The following is a 21,009-nucleotide window of genomic DNA, read 5'->3' as shown; positions in this document are numbered from 1 at the left end:
GCCTGGTCCTTCCCTCTGAGAAGTCCTTTCTTTTCCTTAAGAAACAGTGAGGGTTTCGTAGCTTTCTCAATCTGTTCCTTGTCCATTGAAAGTTGGGGATAAAGAGGACTTTTTTTTTCCCCCCATTTTTGACTGTCTCTGTTTTTTTTGGTCCATGCTGGTATCACTCCCTTAAAAATCTTCGTGGGCTTCCCATGTGTCAAATTATAGTCTACTCCATTAGATATAAAGCCATACCCACAAATCTCTCTACTTTGAGGTATGGGACAGCACTCTTACGGTTCTTAGAACCCTCTTACCTAGCAGAGGGTCTATGTAGGACCACCTTAAATCTTTCTGAGGCCTCAAAGGAGGGCCTTACAGCCTCATCTTTGATTTGATCTTGACCCCAGAGCCATTTTTTACTGGTAGCACCTGAACCTGATCTTTGCCCTAAGGCCATTTTTCACATTGAGAATCTTTTCCAGCTGGGGCATCCGTCCTGGACCCTCTATAGTTCCTCTAGATTCAGCTTGGAAACTGAATGGTTTCTTCTTTAGCTTATCTGCCTTGCGTTGTACCATACGCAGTTAAGAGAAACCACTTGGCGTGTTCTGCATTCCGCCTGGAAATCTCCTTAGACAGATCCACGAGTTTATTAGGTACTTTCTTTCTGTTTTCCAAGTTACTGCAAGAAGTAGTTCTACTAATTGTGTCGCCACTACCTAACCTGGGTCATCGTTTTCAGCTTCCAGCAGCAGTTTCCTTACTGCTCTTCTAGCCTCCATCTGCCACCCGCTCCCAAGGTCAACGCCACACGTTACAGGTTTTTGTTACGGCACCATCCCACATCTGGGTGACGGTTTCTCATCTCAGCTGTCTATTGCTATACTGTATAATAAACCACCCGAAAACTTAAGTGGCTTAAAACACCACCAAGACATCGCTCATGATCCTGTGAGTCTCAAGTTCAAGGGCACAGCGTGGGCGGCCTGTCTGTGCGCCACCTGCTGTCGGCCAGGTTCGCTCCTGCGTCTGGGACTCCAGTCTTCCTCCACGTGGCCCGTCTCTCTCCACATGGATGGCCTGGGTTTTCTTACACACCATTCAGGGAGGATTCATCCGTTATAATTTAGATGAGGTCAGCACCTCCGCAGGTGCCGTGGCCCCTCCAGGTAACAGGCTGGTGTGTGTTCCCCAGAGTACACCATCACCATGTACGACACCAAAACCCGCGAGCTCCGGTGGAACGCCACCTACTTCGACTACGCAGCTGCGCTGCCCGAGGACGACGTGGAGTATAGTAAGTTCCCCCAGCACCTCGGTGGCTTGGTGAGGTCGGGCGGGTATTTGTGACCTGTGGGGAAACGAGGGCTCCAGAAAGCTGCATTTCCTTTTTAGACACTCTTGGTCACCAGGTTCTGGACTTCCGTGGACTCGTAGTAAATACTTCAGTAGTCAGTGTTGAAGGCAGGAGCCTGGGCGAGAAGTGTGGAGGGAACCCAGGTAAAATGGTGGCGAGTTTAGCCCGAGAGGAGGGAGGGCACACTTTGTTGAGTCCCTCCGTGTCCCAGGAGGAAGTAACTACGAGCCCATGGGAAGCAGAAGCAGAATTAAACATCAGCCTGTGACATAAAAGCCAGTTTTCCCATCTTAGCACTGGTACCCGAAAGTCTGACAGACCTCCTCCGCGGTCACACGTGGGCAGTGGCAGTGGTCAGCCCGGACTCTCAGCTTGCTTGGTAGTTTGAAATGATTGCTATCAAATGCCAGATTCATAGGCCCTCCATTGCTTCTTTTCTTCTCAGCAGTTGAATCCCACTAATTGAATCGAATGCTATTACCAAGTGAAGAAAGAACATTACCACGTGAGAGAGTGACCCTGTCTTATATTTATAAACCCGGCAGCTCTCAGTGTCTTGCTATCGTAGGGCCTGAGAGAGTTCGCTGGAAGCCAGCGGAGTTGTCTGGAGGCGATCTGAGAACACTCCAGAAGGCTTGTTTCCTCTAGCTGAGTGGCTGCAGCTTGCCAGGGGAGTAGAGGATGTGGTCGCAAGCTGGGTGAGACTCGACACGCTATGTTTATCTGATCTGTACAGAAATGTCCCACTTTGTGTCCAATGGCGATGGGCTGGTGGTGACCGTGGACAGTGAATCTGGGGACGTCCTGTGGATCCAAAACTATGCTTCCCCCGTGGTGGCTTTTTACATCTGGCAGCGGGAGGGTCTGCGGAAGGTGATGCACATCAACGTCGCTGTGGAGACCCTGCGCTACCTGACCTTCATGTCGGGGGAGGTGGGGCGCATCACCAAGTGGAAGTACCCGTTCCCCAAGGAGACGGAGGCCAAGAGCAAGCTGATGTGAGTCGGGGACTCAGGGCGGAAGGGGGCGGCTGTGGCCCTGGTGTTCTGGTGCTGTAGCAGCAGTGAGCCGTACCATGACCTGAGGACCAGGGCTCGGGGCCGGCGTCCCTGAAGCCGTGAGGAACGTAAAGAGGCAAGAACGGCTTGTTCTGAAACCTCAGAATCTAAGAACTGGACACCCCTGGATGCTTCAGATTCTCCAGTAGTAAATAAATTAAAATTATGGGTGGGACTAGGAGAGAGACTGCCTTGTCTAACTGTAGTACGATCTGGATCTATCTCAGGTGGTGGGAATATGAGAGACGTATTTATTTTTTAACTTTGTTATTCTCTGAAATTTTACTGTAAGTCGTATTTGCTTTAAAAATCAAGACCAAAGTGTTAGGGGGCGTCTAAGACTCGGCAGGCTCGTGTTCTCCATCCCCACCTGTGAATAGCCTGTAACTCGGTCACTCAGCCTTGCTGGGCCTCAGCTGCCCATTTTGCCGAGCCGTGGAGGAGATCGGGTGAGTGTGAAATGTTCTCTGAATTTACGGCACCGTTCAAATGTCAGGTGGTTTGCAGAGAGAGGTTTAGAGAATTCAGCAGGTGACCCAGCCCAGGCTGGCTACTGATAGTAACCAGCAGGGTCTGGACGTGCAGCCTTGCGTTGTCACGCTGATGACAACCACGGACAAAGCCAGATCCCATCCCCTCCTCGATGCCCCTAACAGGGACCCGCGGGAAGTCTCGCCGGGTTTGGGATTTCCCATGCATCCCCTGGATAAGAGCAGTTGACTCTCTCAGGGCTTCTGTAAAACCTCTAGAATCTTTAGGACCCACAAGACACTACAGTGGGGATTCTGGTGGCAGCTCAGTTGTCAGAGCACCCTGGTCGGGCCATCTTGGAGGCTGTGCCATGGTTACAAGCCTCCAGTCTCTCCCGGGTGATTGTCACTCGTGGTCCTTTCCTCAGGCTGTCGCGGGGGTGAGCTAGCACAGCCCCGCCATTTGCAGATGAGGAAACCCCGGCTGGCAGGCAGGTGGCCTGTGCACGCTTCGAAGGCATCAGTGACAGCGGGCCCCGCAGTCCCGCTTTCCTGGTTCCCAGGGCAGTACCCTGTCTTGGTACTGAGAGCCTCGGGGGTTAATGTGCTTCCTCCTAGGAGTGGGATTCGGGGCTGTGATTCTTCTCTCCAAAGAGCCCCCTTTTGTGGGGTCCAGAAATTAAATGACAGTGGAATGCATGTATCTGCTTGTCTCCTAGGCCCACCCTGTATGTGGGGAAATACTCTACCAGCCTCTACGCTTCCCCCTCAATGGTACACGAGGGGGTCGCCGTTGTGGTGAGTCCGCTGTGCGGGGCGGGGGGGGCTCATAAATGCAGCCTCCGAAACACTCCTGTGCCATTTTAGCAACGAACGAATGAATTATATATGAACATCCTGTTAGTTGAGAATGCAGGACACAGATCTTAACATCCTCGGAAACAGTTCCTACGTGTACCACGTCTGTCAGTACCTCACGAGAAGAGATGCACATGACTAAAGCAGCTTCCTAAGCCTAGGAAGCCCCGGTTACTCCCCTTGGCTTTCAGGTTCAAGTCTAGACTCCCCAGCTGGGGTTCACGCTCCCCTCAGGCCAGCCCCGCGACACCCATCCACTGCCACACGGCTAGTGTCTCTGTGGGGCTGCACTGTCCATCCTCTCCCTGAGTTCCAAGAGTTCCCTTGTTCAGGCTGCGCCTCACACCTCAGATGCTCTCCCATGTTCCTTTTTTCCTCTTCAAATCCTGTCCATCCTTTCGTGACCGGTCCAGCCTCCTGGGACCTCACCAGTTTGCCTCAGGCGCTCAGTCTCTGAGTGTCTGAGGCATCACAGTCCCAGCCGCCGTTTTGGTCCTTATGACGTTTGAACTGTTTGGTTGGCATCTCCTGTCTTCACAGTGAGCCAGTCCTCTGCTCCCGTGTCAGGGCAGCGCCTGCCTGGGTCCAGCGGTGCCCGAGGCAGCACCGGGCTCGTGGCTAGAGCTTTCCCATCCTGGTCACTTGTATCATGTGTAACTCCTTCACTTATATCTGCTTCTCACAGTAGCCTCTTGGAATTCCACACACACCCTTCCTGTTTCCCAGTTCCCACATTTAAAGAGATGTCCACGTTTAAAAAGACGTCCGAGGGACTTCCCTGGTGGTCCAGTGGTTAGGACTCCGCACTTCCACTGCAAGGGGCACAGGTTCAATCCCTGGTCGGGAAACTAAGATACTGCGTGCTGCGCGGTGTGGCCAAAATAAATACATAAATAAAAGACATCGGAATTTTATTTTATTTATGTATTTATTTTTTAAAATATTTATTTATTTATTTGGCTGTGCCAAGTCTTAGTTGCAGCATGCGAGATCTAGTTCCCTGACCAGGAATCGAACCTAAGCCCTCTGCATTGGGAGCTCGGAGTCTTAACCACTGGACCACCAGGGAAGTACCCCGAATTTTCAGTTCAGCGTTGTCACGTCCTGAGGGAGGGGCTGCTCCTGCCCAGTTTTGGGGCCTTGGAGTCCTGCTCTGCCTTCCTGACCAGCCCCACAATAGGACCACGTGCTTAGGACAGTTGCAGGCACACTGCTGTCCACGTGGGCACCCCCAGCCTCACTCCAGTCTGTCTTGCCAGCCCCGAGGCAGCACCCTTCCTTTGCTGGAAGGACCCCAGACCGACGGTGTCACCATCGGGGACAAAGGGGAGTGTGTGATCACACCCAGCACGGACCTGAAGTTCGACCCTGGGCTCAAAGGCAAGAGCAAGCTCAACTACCTGCACAACTACTGGCTGCTCATCGGTAAGAGCTGGCTCCTCGTGGCCGTGGTGACGCCATGCTGCCTCCTGGTGGCCAAGAGCCGACACTGCTAGTTAACAGTCCTCAGCTCTGTGCTCAGTTCATGTCCAAGTTGGTCTTTCAGACCTTGGAATATTTCACCCCCAAGGAAAATAAACAGGCTAGCTGTGTTACCAAGTCAGTTCTCAAAAATCATTTGTCTAATGTTCCAAAACTCCAGTACTAAATAGTGTAAACTTTGTGCAGTGATCTGACACATGTTGGATGTCTGGGGCGTGCCGGGCACTGGCAGTCAGCATTCTAGGATATTTCCTTATTTCTCACAGTGACCCTGTGCAAGGTCAGCACCCTTGGTATATCCACGTAGAGTTAAGAAAACAGGCAGTTTCTGTGGAAGGAGTCACTTGGGAGTTGGTGTGGGCGTGGGCAGGAGGGGCTGGGGAAGGAAAGGGTGGAAGACCCAGGAGGGATTGAGGGTGGTGAAGGGTCGGAGGCTAGACTTGGGTGCAGAAGTCCCGGGTGTGTGGGGTGGTCTCTTTTTTTTTTTTAATATTTATTTATTTATTTGGCTGTGCTGGGTCTTAGTTTCGGCACGTGGGATCTTAGTTGTGGCATGTGAACTCTTAGTTGCGGCATGCATGTGGGATCTGGTTCCCTGACCAGGGATTGAACCTGTGCCCCCTGCGTTGGGTGTGTGGCGTCTTATCCACTGGACCAGCAGGGAAGTCCCCTGGGGTGGTCCCTTTTTCCTTCTCTTCCGTTTCTGCCACCATCAGTGATAAGAAGTTGAGATGACACCAGAAGGCAGCGAGTGTGACCGATGCAGGCAGAGGTGACAGGAGCTATGTGTCTGGCAAGTGTCCCAAGTAATCAGAGCAGGACGGAGTTTTCTTGACCGGACTTGCCTTTCCAGTGCGGCAGCGCCCTCCCCAATTCTGCCGTCTCCCAGCGCCAGAGGTGGGGAGAGGTGGGGATGCAGCCCCGAGGAGGTGCTGGAGCACGCAGGCGCTAAAGAGCTTTGTCCTCCCCATTCTCTCCCGGTGCGGTGGTGCTCCGTGGTGCTTGGTGGTTGCTCAGTGCTCGTGTCGACTGGGACCAGGGCAGAGAGAGGTCGGGCCTGGGGGCGCCGGAAAAGGGGTGTGGAGCCGCCTGGGACACTGCAGGGCTAGGAGGTAGCCAGCCGGTGGCATCTGGATGGGGGGGTGTAACTGGGCATCACAGGGAGGAAGGAAACTGGATGTCCTGGAGCCCCGATCAGTTGCTTTGTAGTCATCCAGGCCTTGTTGTCCTTTGTTCATCCTGACTCCTTACAGCTGTTTTTCTTCTGGTTATTATTTTTACCAAATAATGGGCAGAGGAGGTAACAAAATACTTCTATCCTTTTTTGAACAGAATTAGTTCGGAAAGTGTGGGTGAATGGGCCCAAAGTGGAGGGAAAAAAGCACTGATGGGCAGAGGCCATTGAAATCACAGGGCCACTTAGTTTTATGAAGCAGTTAAGGGATACATTGTCTACCAGTGGTTAAGAAGTGAAAAAATTTTGGAAACTAAGGAAATGTGTGAGACCAAAAAAATCCAGAAAAAGTCTTCATGGCTCAGTTGCAAAATGATATCCTTTTATTTTATTTATTTATTTTGGCCGCACCCTGCGGCATGCAGGATCTTTCGTTCCCCAACCAGGAACTGAACCTGTGCCCCCTGCAGTGGAAGCGCAGAGTCTTAACCGCTAGTTCGCCAGGGAAGTCCCGAAATGATATCCTTTTAAAATGGAAAGGTTTTCCAAGTAAGAAAACTGAGAAACCCAACAAGGTATAAAGAAGTAATTAGGGATGTGCCCCACAGTTCGGAAAGTCCTTTTGAGAAACTTCAAAGCTGGTCTTTTCTAAATAAGGTAGTGGGACTGAGTGATAATTTTGTGTAGACTGAGGGCCACGGGTAAAAGGATATGCTCGTTTATGTCCAAATATGTCCTCTGATTTGGTGATTGTGGACGACATTAAGGATATCCTCACATTCACCTTAATCTTGAAAATAAGACGAGTTCTCCAGGCTTGAGTGGTGTGGTCTGTGGGTTACCCCAGAGCAGTGGCCCTAACCTGGGGTGCTCTCGGCTTCACCTGGGACCTACGTCAGATAGACACGCATGACCCCTGGAGCTCCTGATCCAGGAGGTTCAGGGCAGGGCCTGTGCTTTCAGCTCTGGAGCCTGGACATTATTGGATGGTGATAGATACATCACTAAGACCAGGTTCTGTTTGTACAGAAGTGTTTCAGGAGCTCATGATTACATTTATAGCACAGCCGGTTCAGGGTGCGCTCCAAGGTATTGCTAAAGGCCCCACTACAGGGGAGGCCTGCTTACAAAGACTACAGGACGAAGAGGGGATTCGGGCTAACCCCTTCTGGCGCCCTGCCGAGGGGTGGGACTTGGAGCTCTTAGAGCAGCGGGCGCTGCAGTGCAAGGTGGTGTGTGGAGGGGACCCCTCATTGCTCTTAGCGAGACGGTCTCCTGTTAGTGAGCCTCAGAGGTACCTGGAGAGCCTCCTGGTCAGATCCCTGGGCCCCACCAGCAAGTGTGAATCAGAGGTCTGAAGCGGGCAACCAGTTCAGGATATCCCGCCGTCTCAGCATTCCTTGGAAGACAAGGGGAACTTGGTGGTGGCTCAAAACAAGTTTAGGCTTCCGTTAGCGAACAGTGTTATGGTACAGGTAGAGAACTGACCCAAAGAGAGAGAGTTCAAGGGGCTTTCTCCAGATGAGAAATGTATGTAGCTCGGACTAGTTCTTGTTTGTTTTTGTCTTGGAAATACATACCATACAATCTTTGATAGGTTTGGGAGAACAGAGGACAGAATATAGGGTGAGACTGGAATTAAGGTGAGATCTGATTGCTGTGAGAGAACAGAGAAGAAAGCAGTCAGGGTGCTGAGAGCCCAGCTTGAGAGAGTGACTGGCTCTTCTGGGCGGTGTGTGGAGTCGTTTAACTTCAGAACTAAAGAGATCGTCCAGCCATATCAAATATTGTTGCTTTTATTTTATTTAGCTCTGTCCCTCGCGCACAGTAGATGCTCAATAAACGTGTAATGAATGACTGCTAGGCAGCCTTGAAATAGTTGTGTGGGGAACAGTGAAGGAACAAACAGGGATCCGGGATCCCCAATCCATCCAGCAAACGTGCTGTCTTCTGAATAATTCACCACTTCCCAGGAGGGAAGCTCGTGTTTAGGTAGTGGGAATAGAACTCCACCTGTGCGATTTAAACACCAAGATGGGGACTTGGTACCCTTAGTGGAGTGATGTGACAGGGGTCAGCGTTGAAGGGAGAACTCCTTGAGCTTTTCTTTTTTTTTTTGGACAATATCTTTTTTGATAAATTTATTTTATTTATTTATTTATTTTTGGCTGCATTGGGTCTTTGTTGCTGCATGCAGGCTTTCTCTAGTTGCAGCGAGTGTGGGCTACTCTTTGTTGCGGTGCACGGGTTTCTCACTGCGGTGGCTTCTCTTGTGGAGCACGGGCTCTAGGCACATGGACTTCAGTAGCTGTGGCATGTGGACTCAGTAGTTGTGGCACACAGGCTTAGTTTACCCGCGGCGTGTGGGATCTTCCCGGACCAGGGCTTGAACCCGTGTCCCCTGCATTGGTAGGCGGATTCTTAACCACTGTGCCACCAGGGAAGCCCCTCCCTGAGCTTTTGATGAAGCTTCATAGTGCCTCACAGTGTACTGCCTTGATTAGGGATTATCCACACGAGCCTTGCTCTGAACGTGCCCTGGACATCCCGATCCCTCTCGTGACAAGGACACTTCTTTGCTCCTTGTTGTGAGATTCAGAATACTGCACTAATGCCATTGAGGAATAAAAGTTCTGTCTTGATGGAATTTCTCTTGTCACTGCCTCCCGCTTTCTCTCACTTTACAAATGTGAGCGTCTGCATCGTGGGCCCCTCACTGGGGAGTGACAGTTGCTTAAGCTTAGTGGGTCAAGCGCAACCACTGTGTGGAGAAACTGTTCTCATGAGAGGTTGTGCTTCCTCTCACAGGACACCACGAGACCCCACTGTCTGCATCTACCAAGATGCTGGAGCGATTCCCCAACAATCTGCCCAAACACCGGGAAAATGTGATTCCTGCTGACTCAGAGAAAAAGAGCTTTGAGGAGGTGAGTGGGGAAGTGGACAGTCAATTGATGGCCCCTCGTGTCAGGTGCTGGGGGATAAGGCATTTGTCCTGCCTTTATAAATTTATTTATTTATTTATTTTTGGCTGCGTTGGGTCTTAGTTGCGCGCGCGGGCTTTCTCTAGTTGCGGCGAGTAGGGGCTACTCTTCGTTGCGGTGTGCAGGCTTCTCATTGCGGTGGCTTCTCTTGTTGTGGAGCACGGGCTGTAGGCACGCAGGCTTCAGTAGTTGTGGCTCGCGGGCTCTAGAGCGCAGGCTCAGTAGTTGTGGCGCACAGGCTTCGTTGCTCCGTGGCATGTGGGATCTTCCCAGACCAGGGCTCGAACCTGTGTCCCCTGCATTGGCAAGCGGATTCTTAACCACTGACCACCAGGGAAGCCCTGTCCTGCCTTTAGAGCCTGCAGTCCACTCAGGAGGGGAGAGTGGTACACGGGAATCCACAGCAAACAAAGTGCTGAGGACTGACAGGGAGGAAGGGGGCTTCTGGGAGGCTGTGGGAGAGGCAGGGGGCGCTGGAGGGGAGCATGCAGAGGTAAAGGCCTGGAGGGGGATTCGAGGGGAGTTTTCATTCACACTGTGGGCAGTTCTGGGGTTCTCTGAGCGTACTTGGGCCTGAAGCGTGTGGGGAGGGAGTGGATCGGGCCCCAAACCAGGAGCCTGGAGCTTCAGATGAGACGCTTGGCAGCCCCACAGAGCTCCAGCTCTGTCTCATCTGCTGGTGTCCTTGCCGGAAACTGGGGGCAGGGAGCCCATCGCTTTGCCCAGGTGGGCAGCCTTCTGGGGCATGGAGCAGTGGGGAGGCTGGAGGGTGGCTGTGGGAGCCGGGCTGGGGGTCCAACCATTCGGGCTTGGCGGCTCCTGCAGCCCTGCTGTGCGGTCCCGGCCTGAGAAGGGGCCGTGGACAGGGTCAGAGGAGCAGGGGAGCGGCTGGCTGATGTGAGGGCTGTGATGGCGTCAGATTCGCATTAGAGATTTAGATTTTATCCAGAGAGAAAGGAGAAGAAAATCACATGGATGTTTAAGAATCCAGGGTGCGCTGAGTTGTCCCGCATCTCTGGAGGGAGCCAGGTTGGAGATAGCACTGGCGCCCTAAAATCTTGATCTGATTTTGATCTGATTAAAGCCAAGCGTATTTGTTATTGAACACTTAGAAAATAATAAAAGTTTAAAGAAGAAAATTAAACAATACCCGTAACCGAACACCCAGAGATGGCTGTAGTTGAGATTTTCCTGTTTCATCGTTTAATTTTGAACAGAGTCCTTTAAAAGTCCATGAAAGTACTCTGAGGTGCATTTATCTGGTAATAAGACTAACTTTTTAAAACAAACACACGTGAGCAAATATAACTAAATGAGTGTTGTCTCTGGTCACGTGTTCAGCAAACATTCCTCGGCTGCCACCAGCCACAGGCCCCTGCGCCCTGCGGGAGGGGCTGCAGGAAAGGGAGGCAGGGCACTGCGTTAGTCTGGGCGGTGAACATTGTGAACGTGTGGGACGCCAAGGAGGCTGTGTGTGCATTTCACCAGCAAGTGATAATGGCACACCTGGAACAGCAGATGTTTGAGAACAAATCAGTGCATTTTTCTTGAAGTCCTAGAGATTCTGAGGTGCTTCGGCAGAAGCTCCACTTTATCTGAGTTAATTCGGCGCTCTAACAGAGGGTTCTGATGCTTTCTAAAAACTTTGAAAAATAGTGGACTGTTTGAATACGTGATTTTGTGTTTGGAGTTGCACTGAAAGTTTACAAACAACACAAGAAAGCTGCTTTATTACTTTGTAGCTGTGTGTGCGCGCATGTGCGTGTGTGTGTGTGTGTGTGCGCGCGCGTGCGGTTTTCCTTTTTAATGTGAAATGCTGTTACCAAATTGACTACCAACCTTCCGCCAGACTTGTTACCTATGAGTTCAGAGTTCCCCCAAACATCAGATCTACCATGAAAGGATGTTTTTGCCTTTAATAAGGATTTTCAAAAGAATATAGTATCTGAAGGCACTTTCAAAAGTGTTTCTCTAAAAACCGTTTTTGAGTAATGATACTATCACTGCAAGAGTGCATAGCCTCCCAAGGCAGTTGCTTTGAAAAAGGCAGCAATTATCTGGTTTGTGGTCTTGGGGTGGGCTTTAAACAATCCAGCATGTTTCACAGCGTAGTCATTCCTTGTACATAGTCATTGCCTCTCTTTGTTGTTTGGCTTATTTATATCTGACTAGAAATTGTGCAGTGATGTCGCCACTCTCTCCCATGCAAGGTTATCGACCTGGTTGACCAGACTTCAGAAAACGCACCTACCACAGTTTCTCCAGATGTGGAAGAGAAGTTCGCTCATGCCCCGCCCAGGCCCGAGGCCCCCGTGGACTCCATGCTCAAGGACATGGCCACCATCATCCTGAGCACCTTCCTGCTCATTGGCTGGGTGGCCTTCATCATCACCTACCCCCTGGTAAAGCTCCACGCCTTCCCTTTCCCCTCCCACGTGTTTCTGAACCTTTGCCCATCACTCGATGTTAGTGAGGTCCAGACAAAGGTGGCAAAGAAGCAAATACATTTCTTTTCCCACTTAAAAGTCAATATTGGCTTATCTTCAAAAACATTGTAATTAAAGAGACACTCACTTCTCAGGAAAGGACAATTTTGTACCTACATCTTATAGTTTGACTGTAAAAACTGATTTGGAAACCTTGCTTGCAAATCATTTTAAAAACTGTATTTTCTTTTTTTAAGACTACACATAATACGTGAAAATCTGTTATTAAACTTTCCTCCCTTAAAAACTGTCTGTTTAGGGACTTCCCTGGCGGTCCAGTGGTTAAGACTTCGCCTTCCAGTGCAGGGGGTGAGGGTTTGATCCATGGTCAGGGAGCTAAGATCCCACATGCCTCACAGCCAAAAAACCAAAACATAAAACAAAAGCAATATAGTAACAAATTCAATAAAGACTTTAAAAATGGTCCACATTAAAAATTTTAAAAATCTTAAAAAAAAAAAGAAACCTGCCTGTTAGAGATATCAAATAGAGTGAGAAAGGCGGCACAGTTATTCCTTCGACTTTCTAGTTGGAAATAAGTAGCTAAAATTACATAGTTGAGTAGGTTGTGGGTTGGATAAAATATTCTGGAGGAATATTCTTTCTTTCTTTTTTTTTTGCCTCACCACACAGCTAAAGCTAACAGTATCTTAGTTCCCTGACCAGGGATTGAACCTGGGTCCTCAGCAGTGAGAGCACAGAGTCCTAGCCACCGTACCGCCAGGGAATTCCCTGGAGAAATATTCTTTCATGAAGATGCTTGGAGCATTGAAACCTTACCACCTCAGAACACAAGTGCTCCAAAAGCTCACATCCCCGTGGAGGAATGAGGATGACAGGCCCTTCGTGGTACTCAAAATGTGTCCACCTGCATTGTTTTTTTTTTTAGCCTCACCCAGTTCTTATTCTTATCTATCCCCTACCCACAAATAAAGAAACTTGACTCTGGGAAGTTAAATAACTTTCCCAAGGTAACTCAGCTAGTAGATGGAATTTCCAGGATTACAACCCAAGTTGAAAGAAAGAGAGCGAGATCTCTAGAAAACTCCCAGGCGGGTGTTGGCTACACACCCATCCCTGCAGCCACCTTCCCACGCATGGGGTAGTAATTAATAATCACAGGTCGCTGCCACTTCAAAGTATGATGGAATGAATTGTACAGACTAAATGAGAAGAGTGTGGGGTGTGGGGAAGGCAGCATGATGAAATGGGAGTGGGACCTCGGCCAGGCTCCCTGTGTTTCAGCCCCGCTCTGCCACATCCTGGCTGTGCAGCTGTGGGCAGATGGCCAGGTGGCCCCAAGCCCCAGTGGCGTCCCCGCCTCTGCACTGCTGGTGATCTGTGCGCCAACCTCTGTCATGTGCACGGCCATGGTAGACAGCAAGCCTGGGTCTTCCCTGTGTCCACCACACTCTCAGCCACCTGGTACCCATTCTTCCTGTTTGGTTTCACTCTTGCAACAATTCCCAGACTTTTGTGGATTTTTTTTTTTTTTTTTTTTTGGCCGCACCGTGGGGCACGCAGGGTCTTAGCTCCCCGACCAGGGGTTGAACCCGCACCCTCGGCAGTGAAAGTGTGGAGTCCTAACCACTTGACCGCCAGGGAAGTCCCCCAGACTTTCATAAAAGTCCCAGAATTGTAGAGTTGACTGGAACCCCCCTCCATCTGGCCCAGCCCTCCACCTCCAGTGGAATCCTCCTCTGCTGCCCCTGAAGGGCCCTTCCAGTTGGGGGATGGGCTGTACTGGGAAGTCTAACTGGCAGGAAGAGCTCCGATCGCTGACCACGTTCTGCCCCCCGCGGCCTTCTCACTGGTCTCGTCCTGCCCCGTGGGGTCACCTCAAGTGTCCCCTCTTCCTCCGCCGCAGGAGCCTGCCCCGTCCCGCCCGCTTGCGTGCTGGGCGCTGGGCTGCACTGGCCGGGTTGTGGGTTTCTCTTCCCAGAGCCGACGTCAGCAGCGGCAGCTCCAGCACCAGCAGTTTCAGAAGGAACTGGAGAAGATCCAGCTCCTGCAACAGCAGCAACTGCCCTTCCACCCACCTGGAGATGTCGCAGCTCAGGACACCGACCTCCTGGACTCATGCGGACAGTACTCGGAGAGCTCGGCCACCAGCAGCCCCAGCACGTCCCCCAGAGCCTCCAACCACTCGCTCCACTCCAGCGGCTCCACCTCCAGGGCTGCCACCAGCCCCTTCCCGGAGCAGGATGACGAGGGTAAAGCGAGTTGCCATTTTGGTGCCGCCTTCTCTTTCTCTGGAGCACGACCTGAGGACCGTAAAGCCCCATGCCTTTCCTGGGGGTCTCCACGGGATTATGAAGTGCTGTTCCCAAGGGTTCACAGAGGTCTCACCCCCTCCCCCCCCACTCCGGGGGCGGGGCTTCTGCCCCATCCCGAGGCCTCTGCCCCACAGAGGAAGCCACCGTGGCCCTCCCTCCATCTTGCTGCACAGAGGGCTGAGAGTCGCTGCTGACCAGAGGTGCACTAGCCCTCTGGTTCGAAAGCACCCCTGAGGCAGGCCGGTGGCCACGTGCAAAGGTGCAGCTGTTGGTCTGCTTTCGTGCAGGAGGGGGGCTCAGGCCGGCGGTCAGGGCCGATCGTCTGAGGGGATTGATGTGGAACCAGTGCAGGAGACCTCAGAGTCCTGAGTCTCAGGCTGGACACTCTGCTACTGGTCTCTCCATCTCACGCGTCCCCCGGCACTCCCTGCATGTTTCCGGTGCAGACCTTTGGGTGGATCTGTAGAGAAGCCCTGTCTTCAGGCTTGTGACCTCACAGTAGTGAAAGTAAAAGCTGGAACAGAGGGCAGGGGCAGGCGAGGAGGTGGCCCTGGGCGTGACTGGGGGGGGGGCCCAGCAGCTCCTGCTCTCCAGGGCCCCTCAGTCTGAGCTCAGGAAGCTTGTAGCCACTCTAGCCTCAAGGTTGTTAGGTTATGTTTGTCCTTTTTTCTGTTCTGTCCCAGATGAGGAAACCAGCATGGTGATAGTTGGGAAAATCTCATTCTGTCCGAAGGACGTCCTGGGCCACGGAGCCGAGGGCACAATTGTGTACCGGTGAGTGGCCTGGAGAGCCCTGAGCCTTCACCACTTCACGTGCAAGCTCCCATCGGCTCCAGGGGCACAGTGGGGTTATCGCAGTGACCAGATGGAAGAGTTCCCCACAGGGGGAAGTGATGGCCGCGGGGCCGCTGGGCGGTTGGTCAGGGCCCCCCAGGCTGTGAGGCCTTCGAGGCAGACGCTGCATCAGGTGGAAGGAGTCCCGCAGGCCCAGGGTTCTCCTGGCATTTCCACAGCCAACCCCGCTCCTCATCCTGCAGTGGCATGTTTGACAACCGCGACGTGGCCGTCAAGAGGATCCTCCCCGAGTGTTTTAGTTTCGCAGACCGTGAGGTCCAGCTGCTGCGAGAGTCGGACGAGCACCCAAACGTGATCCGTTACTTCTGCACCGAGAGGGACCGGCAGTTCCAGTACATCGCCATCGAGCTGTGCGCGGCCACCCTGCAGGAGGTGGGTGGCCCCAGGTCACCGACGGCTCTGCCAGCGCCACCGTCGGCTCCCTTCTCCCGGCAGCTCGGGTGCAGTTTTAGGGACTGCCAGTTTCCTTATTTTTTAAATTTCTTTTTAGTAACTTTATTGAGGTTACAATACAACGTATTCGTTTTCAGTGTACGGTTTGATGCATGCTGACAAGGGTATGTACCCATTTTAACCACCAACAGTGGAAATGTAGAGCACTTCCCTCTCCCCAGATTTAGTTGTGTGGTCCCCTCGGCTGCCCGGGGCAGTCTGTGGTTGCAGTTGGTCCCTCTCTCCCTCTTGGCCTCCAGGAAACCTGGTCGATCCTTCCTCCCTTCGCCAGTCAGGGCTGGTGTGGGCTAGGGGGATGCTAGTTGATGATTTGAGTCATAAGATAATCCATTGAACCCCTTTTGCGCAGTTTCCAGGCTGTGCAACTGTGATATTTCAGTATCATTTGGCTTCATTGCAGGCTTGCCTGTAGGAGGCAGTGAACTTGGGTTCCTTCCCCTCTTGTCATCTCATTATAAACTAGTAAGCTGGAGCTTTGTTTGTTTGCTTGTTTAAGTCAGTCTTTCAGGGGAAAAGAAAGTCTGCTGGAAAATACGGATTTGAACGGAGAATATTGTCAGTAAAACTTCCCATTTGTTTGTTAAAATATGATCAAAGAAAACGAGCTGACCCGATACCAAATGTTTATTAAAGCAAAAACCTTCGGGCCGAATTTTTCTAAATAAAATTGAATCACTTAAAAAAAGAGAGAGAGGGCTTTCCTGCTGGTGCAGTGGTTGAGAGTCCACCTGCCGATGCAGGGGACACGGGTTCGTGCCCCGGTCCGGGAGGATCCCACATGCCGCGCAGCGGCTGGGCCCGTGGGCCTTCGCCGCTGGGCCTGCGCGTCCGGAGCCTGTGCTCTGCAACGGGAGAGGCCACAACAGTGAGAGGCCCGCGTACTGCAAAAAAAAAAAAAGAGAGAGAGAGAAGGTATGCTGAGGAGCGAAGTCCTGAGGGCCCTGAGCCGTGACCCAGCCTTCGTGTCTCTTGCAGTACGTGGAGCAGAAAGACTTTGCCCACCTCGGCCTGGAGCCCATCACCTTGCTGCAGCAGACCACCTCGGGCCTGGCCCACCTGCACTCCCTCAACATCGGTGAGAAGCCTCCCCTTATCAGGCGGGGGGACAACTTGCTCAGGTGGGCCTTGCCTCTGTCGAAGCTCTTTGCTGCCTCACGGGGTCCCTGTTGTTGAAGAAAGAGAGGACTTAACACATTTGAGAGCCAGAACCTTTACAGGCAGCAGCGGGTCTGTTGAGAATCTGAGGAGGGCCCATCCCCATCGCAGAAGGAGTCCAAGCACGGGACTAACCTGGAGTTTTGTGTTAGTTCACAGAGACCTGAAGCCACACAACATCCTCCTCTCCATGCCCAGCGCACACGGCAGGATCAAGGCCATGATCTCCGACTTCGGCCTCTGTAAGAAGCTGGCAGTGGGCAGACACAGCTTCAGCCGCCGCTCAGGGGTACCCGGCACAGAAGGCTGGATCGCCCCGGAGATGCTGAGCGAAGACTGCAAGGAGAACCCCGTGAGTGTAGGCGTGGCTCTGTGAAAACTGCGGAAGCAGCCTCTTGTTCCCGGGGGATTCAGAGCCTCCAGGCCCCGGGGGCGGGCTGGAGCACTCACTGCCGGAGAGGGACGTTTCTGTAGCGGAGAGCTTCTCCCCCAGCAGCACTCTGCCGGCACTCTAACACTGTCTCCTGTCCAGAGGAATGAAAGGGGTGAATGTAGGCAGTTGTCTGTTTTTTTCCCCCGTACTCTTCCAATCCTTTCCCCCCCCTATTTTGGGCAACTGGAAAATCAGGACTTGCGTAAGGTGAGCAAACTTCCAGTTTTCATTCTGTTTTTAATTTGTTTTTGTTTTTCCAGCTTTCTATTTTGAGAATTTTTAGACATACAGAAAATTGAGAGCAGTGAATACCTCTGTACCTCTACCTAGATTCAACATTCGTCCGTATTTTTCACTTTCTGTTCCTGCAACCATTCGAATATGAGTGGCAGGCCTCCCAGCCCTTTACCTTAAACACCTCAGCACACGCCTCCCAAGGACAGGTACCTTCTACCTCCTGACCACCTACCCATGCTCACACCTCAGCCATTAATACTGTTTCCATTGATACCTAGTGTTCAATGCATATTCAAGTTTCCCCAGTTGTTCACCAAATGTCTCTTGTAGAGCTGGTTTCTGTAAAGCAGGACCCAATTAGGTGTGTTTGTTACATGGCGCTTGATTCGGTCTCCTTTCATCAACACAGTTCTCCCAGCTTTCTTGTCCCACGACGGTGGCTCTTTGCAGAGTCGGGGCACTTCTCTGTAGAATGCCTCACTCGGGATTCGCTCACTCATTTCCTCTTGGTGGTATTTAACTTGCCTGTTCCTTGTATTCCTGTGAACTAGACATAGGTCTAAGGGCTTGACTAGATTCAAGTTAAGTGTTTTTGGTAAGAACAGTCCCAGGCGGGTTGTACCATTACTGCATCCCTAATGGTGAGGCCGAGTTGAAGCCGCTGGTGCAGGCGGTGACACTGGCATCTCCCCTTTGTTAGGACTGTGTGGGGCGATACTCTGGCAGAGTGTGAATATCCCACTACCAACAGTCACTCACCTGATGGTTCAGCATCCAGTGGCAATCCTTGCCTGAATCACTGCATTCAGTAGAAAGTCTACATTTATTAGCTGACATTTTTCTGTAAAGAAGAACTTTATTTATATTCCTTTTCTCTCTCTCTCTCTCTGTGGACTCATGGATTTAAAAAAAAATAGCAGTATAATCCATTGTAGTCCTTACTCATTTTTGTTTGTTTTTGGTTTTGTTCCTATTCCTTTTGGTACTCAGATTGTTCCAGTTTGGCCAACAGGAGCCCCTTCACGCTGGCTTCTGCATCCTTTTGCTGAGAGCCCAGTCGTGTTTGAGCACCTTGCTTTCCAGCCCAGTAAGACATTGGAGGATTATCTGGCGTTCCCCGATCAGACCTGGATGGGATCAGCCATCCTAAAATAGATTAGATTCAGTGGAGCCTCTTATCCTCCTCACTGGGGACCGCAGCTGGTCAGTTAATCAAAAAGGTCAGTTACGATGAAAAATCATAAGGAAATACATACATACCTTAAGCATTTTATTTTGACTTAAAGTAAGTAATGTGACTCTTTAAGGAAGTCTTTGATGTAAGACAAGATCTTTTTTTTTGACTTGGGTCCAACTGAATGGAGTTGTTCATTTCCTCTCTTGTATGCAGCACACTCACATGCTTCTGTGACTTCTAGATCGAGACTCAGACATTTCAGACACCTCCTAAGCGATTTGAAAGCAGAATCCTAGCTTTCAGCTATTTATGTCCTGTCGCTTACAGTTGAGTCTCCCACATCTAATTCCACAGCAGTTTTTGTAGCAACTCCCTCGCATTGAGTCTTTCCAAAGATTCAGCTTACCTCAGACTTGGCGGCCCGTGTATTCTATCAGCTTATGGAGTATTTAAACTACAAGGACAAGTGGCAGAAATGAGTTTGGGAAAGAACATAACTGAGCCTAGAGATGAGCCCATAGGGTTGGGGGCAGAGGGGCCCAGCATGTGGGACGCAAGCCCCCAGGGGGCAGCATGAGTGGTAAGGATGCTGGGGAGTCAGGCAGCCTGGGCTGCAGAAAACGGAAAACGGAGAGCATTAACGACACAGTCAGTAGGTGAGAAGTGGCCACCAGGTGAGCGCTTCAGTGGTGGTGGACTTGTTCCTCCTGTCCTGAATCTGTCACCCACGTAAGGAACATTCTGATGAAGTAGAACAAAGATGACTGGGCTCGGGAATAAGACCTGCATCTTGTCCTGGTTTGTCGCTATCCAGCAGTGACCCTGGGCTTGTCATTGAGCCTTTCTGTCCGTGTCTTCATCTGGGGATGGTGACATTTGCTCTGCTCACCTCACAGGGCTCTTGTGAAGGGTGTGTTTTCTCCAGTGAGGAAGGTGACGAGCTCCCGGCTTTCTCTCGCTAGAGCCTCACGTTGTCTGGTGGAGAATCCGAGTGGTGGGGCCTGACGTGAGGGACCCACACCGTGCTCGGGAGCCACCCCAGTGTAACACCCCATGTAGACATGCTAGGCGTCATACACACACATTTCATCTGTAGGCATGGAATGGTTTCACGGGATAAGTGAGACGTGTTATTAGATAACATCAAAGTGAGCTCACTGGAAATTTGTTAACTAATCTTCTTCTGGGACTGTTTTTGGGTTTTTTTTTGTCTATTTTATTTATTTTTTTAACATCTTTATTGGGGTATAATTGCTTTACAATGGTGTGTTAGTTTCTGCTTTATAACAAAGTGAATCAGTTATACATATACATATGTTCTCTGGGACTGTTTTTGAACCAAAAACTTTTTCTTTTTTTTTTTTTGGCCACGCCACGTGGCTTGTGGGATCTTAGTTCCCTGACCAGGGATCAAACCCGCGCCCTCGGCAGTGAAAGTGCAAAGTCCTAACCACTGGACCACCAAGGTATTCCCACCAAAAACTGGTTTTATTTCGTTTATTAACCCAGTGTTAAGACCTGTCATATGTGGGCACCTTGGAAGTCCCTGGGGGTACAACAGGGAAGCAAACGCACAGAAATTCCTGCCCACGAGGAGCTGCATGCTGGTTGGGTGAAGAATAACTAGCAGCAAGGAGAGAGCGTCCTGTGGGCCGAGCACTGGTTTGAGCCACCGTTTTCACACTTAACATGTGCATCTAATCTTCACAACAGCCCCATAGGGTCATCCTCGTTTCGTGGTCATGGACGCTGAGGCGCAGAGTGACCAGGGGGCTTCCGAGGGCCAGTGGCAGAGCCAGCAGGCATCGCAGGCATTGGGTCCAGAGCCCAGTTCTCCCCTGGGACCTCCAGCACTCGGGTGGGACCTGCAGGGCACGCAGCACTGCTCTGAGGCCATCAGAACTTTCAGCCGGCTCTCCTAAGGCACCTTCTAGGTGGAAGAATCAGCAGCAACAACCCCCTCCTCTGCTGCTGAGTTAGAATGAGAATTCTCCCCTGAAGCCCTCTGATGCCCCGAGTTTCTTTTCAGACCTACACGGTGGACATCTTCTCTGCGGGCTGCGTCTTTTACTACGTGATATCTGAGGGCAGCCACCCTTTTGGCAAGTCCCTGCAGCGGCAGGCCAACATCCTCCTGGGCGCCTGCAGCCTGGACTGCCTGCACCCTGAGAAGCACGGTGAGCGGGCAGCAGGGCTCGGGGGCCTCGGGAGCGGCCCCTGTGGGCGGGGGTGGGGCCGGCTCTGACTCCCCAGAGGCCCTTCTTTCCAGCTGCTCGCCCTGTGGTCCTCAGTGAACTGACGACTGGGTCCAGAGCTGGTGGAGGGCTGGGTAGGGTGTCCTCGAAGCGCCGCCTTCTAAAGCCAAGCAGTTCCCGGGTTCCTTCAGGTCACACGAGGACCTGTGTGACCTGGGTAAGGCCCCCTTGGGGGACCTCTGTTTTCCAGCTTGTGACTCGTGAGGGTTAAATAATCTGAGGTCCCTTCCTGCCCTGACGTTTGGGGAGACGGAAAGGCCATGCTGCATACACTGGGCTCTCGTGTGTGGGCCAGTGGTCAGCGCGTGCGGCCT

The 21,009-nt window shown here is 51.6% G+C and overlaps 1 protein-coding gene across 2 annotated transcripts in view; it reads left to right on the top strand.

The window, feature by feature from the left end:
* ERN1 (endoplasmic reticulum to nucleus signaling 1) overlaps positions 1 to 21,009 on the top strand; it is an 82,500-nt gene that overhangs the window by 53,165 nt on the left and 8,326 nt on the right. The window contains exons 7-18 of one of the 2 annotated variants that reach the window (XM_060133469.1): positions 1,181 to 1,282; positions 2,079 to 2,340; positions 3,590 to 3,668; positions 4,988 to 5,153; positions 9,193 to 9,311; positions 11,579 to 11,770; positions 13,797 to 14,067; positions 14,814 to 14,904; positions 15,168 to 15,357; positions 16,414 to 16,513; positions 16,746 to 16,945; positions 20,470 to 20,617. In XM_060133469.1, the coding sequence (XP_059989452.1) occupies positions 1,181 to 1,282; positions 2,079 to 2,340; positions 3,590 to 3,668; positions 4,988 to 5,153; positions 9,193 to 9,311; positions 11,579 to 11,770; positions 13,797 to 14,067; positions 14,814 to 14,904; positions 15,168 to 15,357; positions 16,414 to 16,513; positions 16,746 to 16,945; positions 20,470 to 20,617 (1,920 nt within the window). Of the gene's footprint in view, positions 1 to 1,180; positions 1,283 to 2,078; positions 2,341 to 3,589; positions 3,669 to 4,987; positions 5,154 to 9,192; positions 9,312 to 11,578; positions 11,771 to 13,721; positions 14,068 to 14,813; positions 14,905 to 15,167; positions 15,358 to 16,413; positions 16,514 to 16,745; positions 16,946 to 20,469; positions 20,618 to 21,009 lie in introns of both variants that reach the window. The other variant, XM_060133467.1, reaches the window with a different exon arrangement.

This window comes from Lagenorhynchus albirostris, chromosome 20, assembly GCF_949774975.1.
Source record: "Lagenorhynchus albirostris chromosome 20, mLagAlb1.1, whole genome shotgun sequence".
Classification (NCBI taxonomy): Eukaryota; Metazoa; Chordata; class Mammalia; order Artiodactyla; family Delphinidae; genus Lagenorhynchus; species Lagenorhynchus albirostris.
This window is presented reverse-complemented; position numbering and strand designations above follow the sequence as displayed.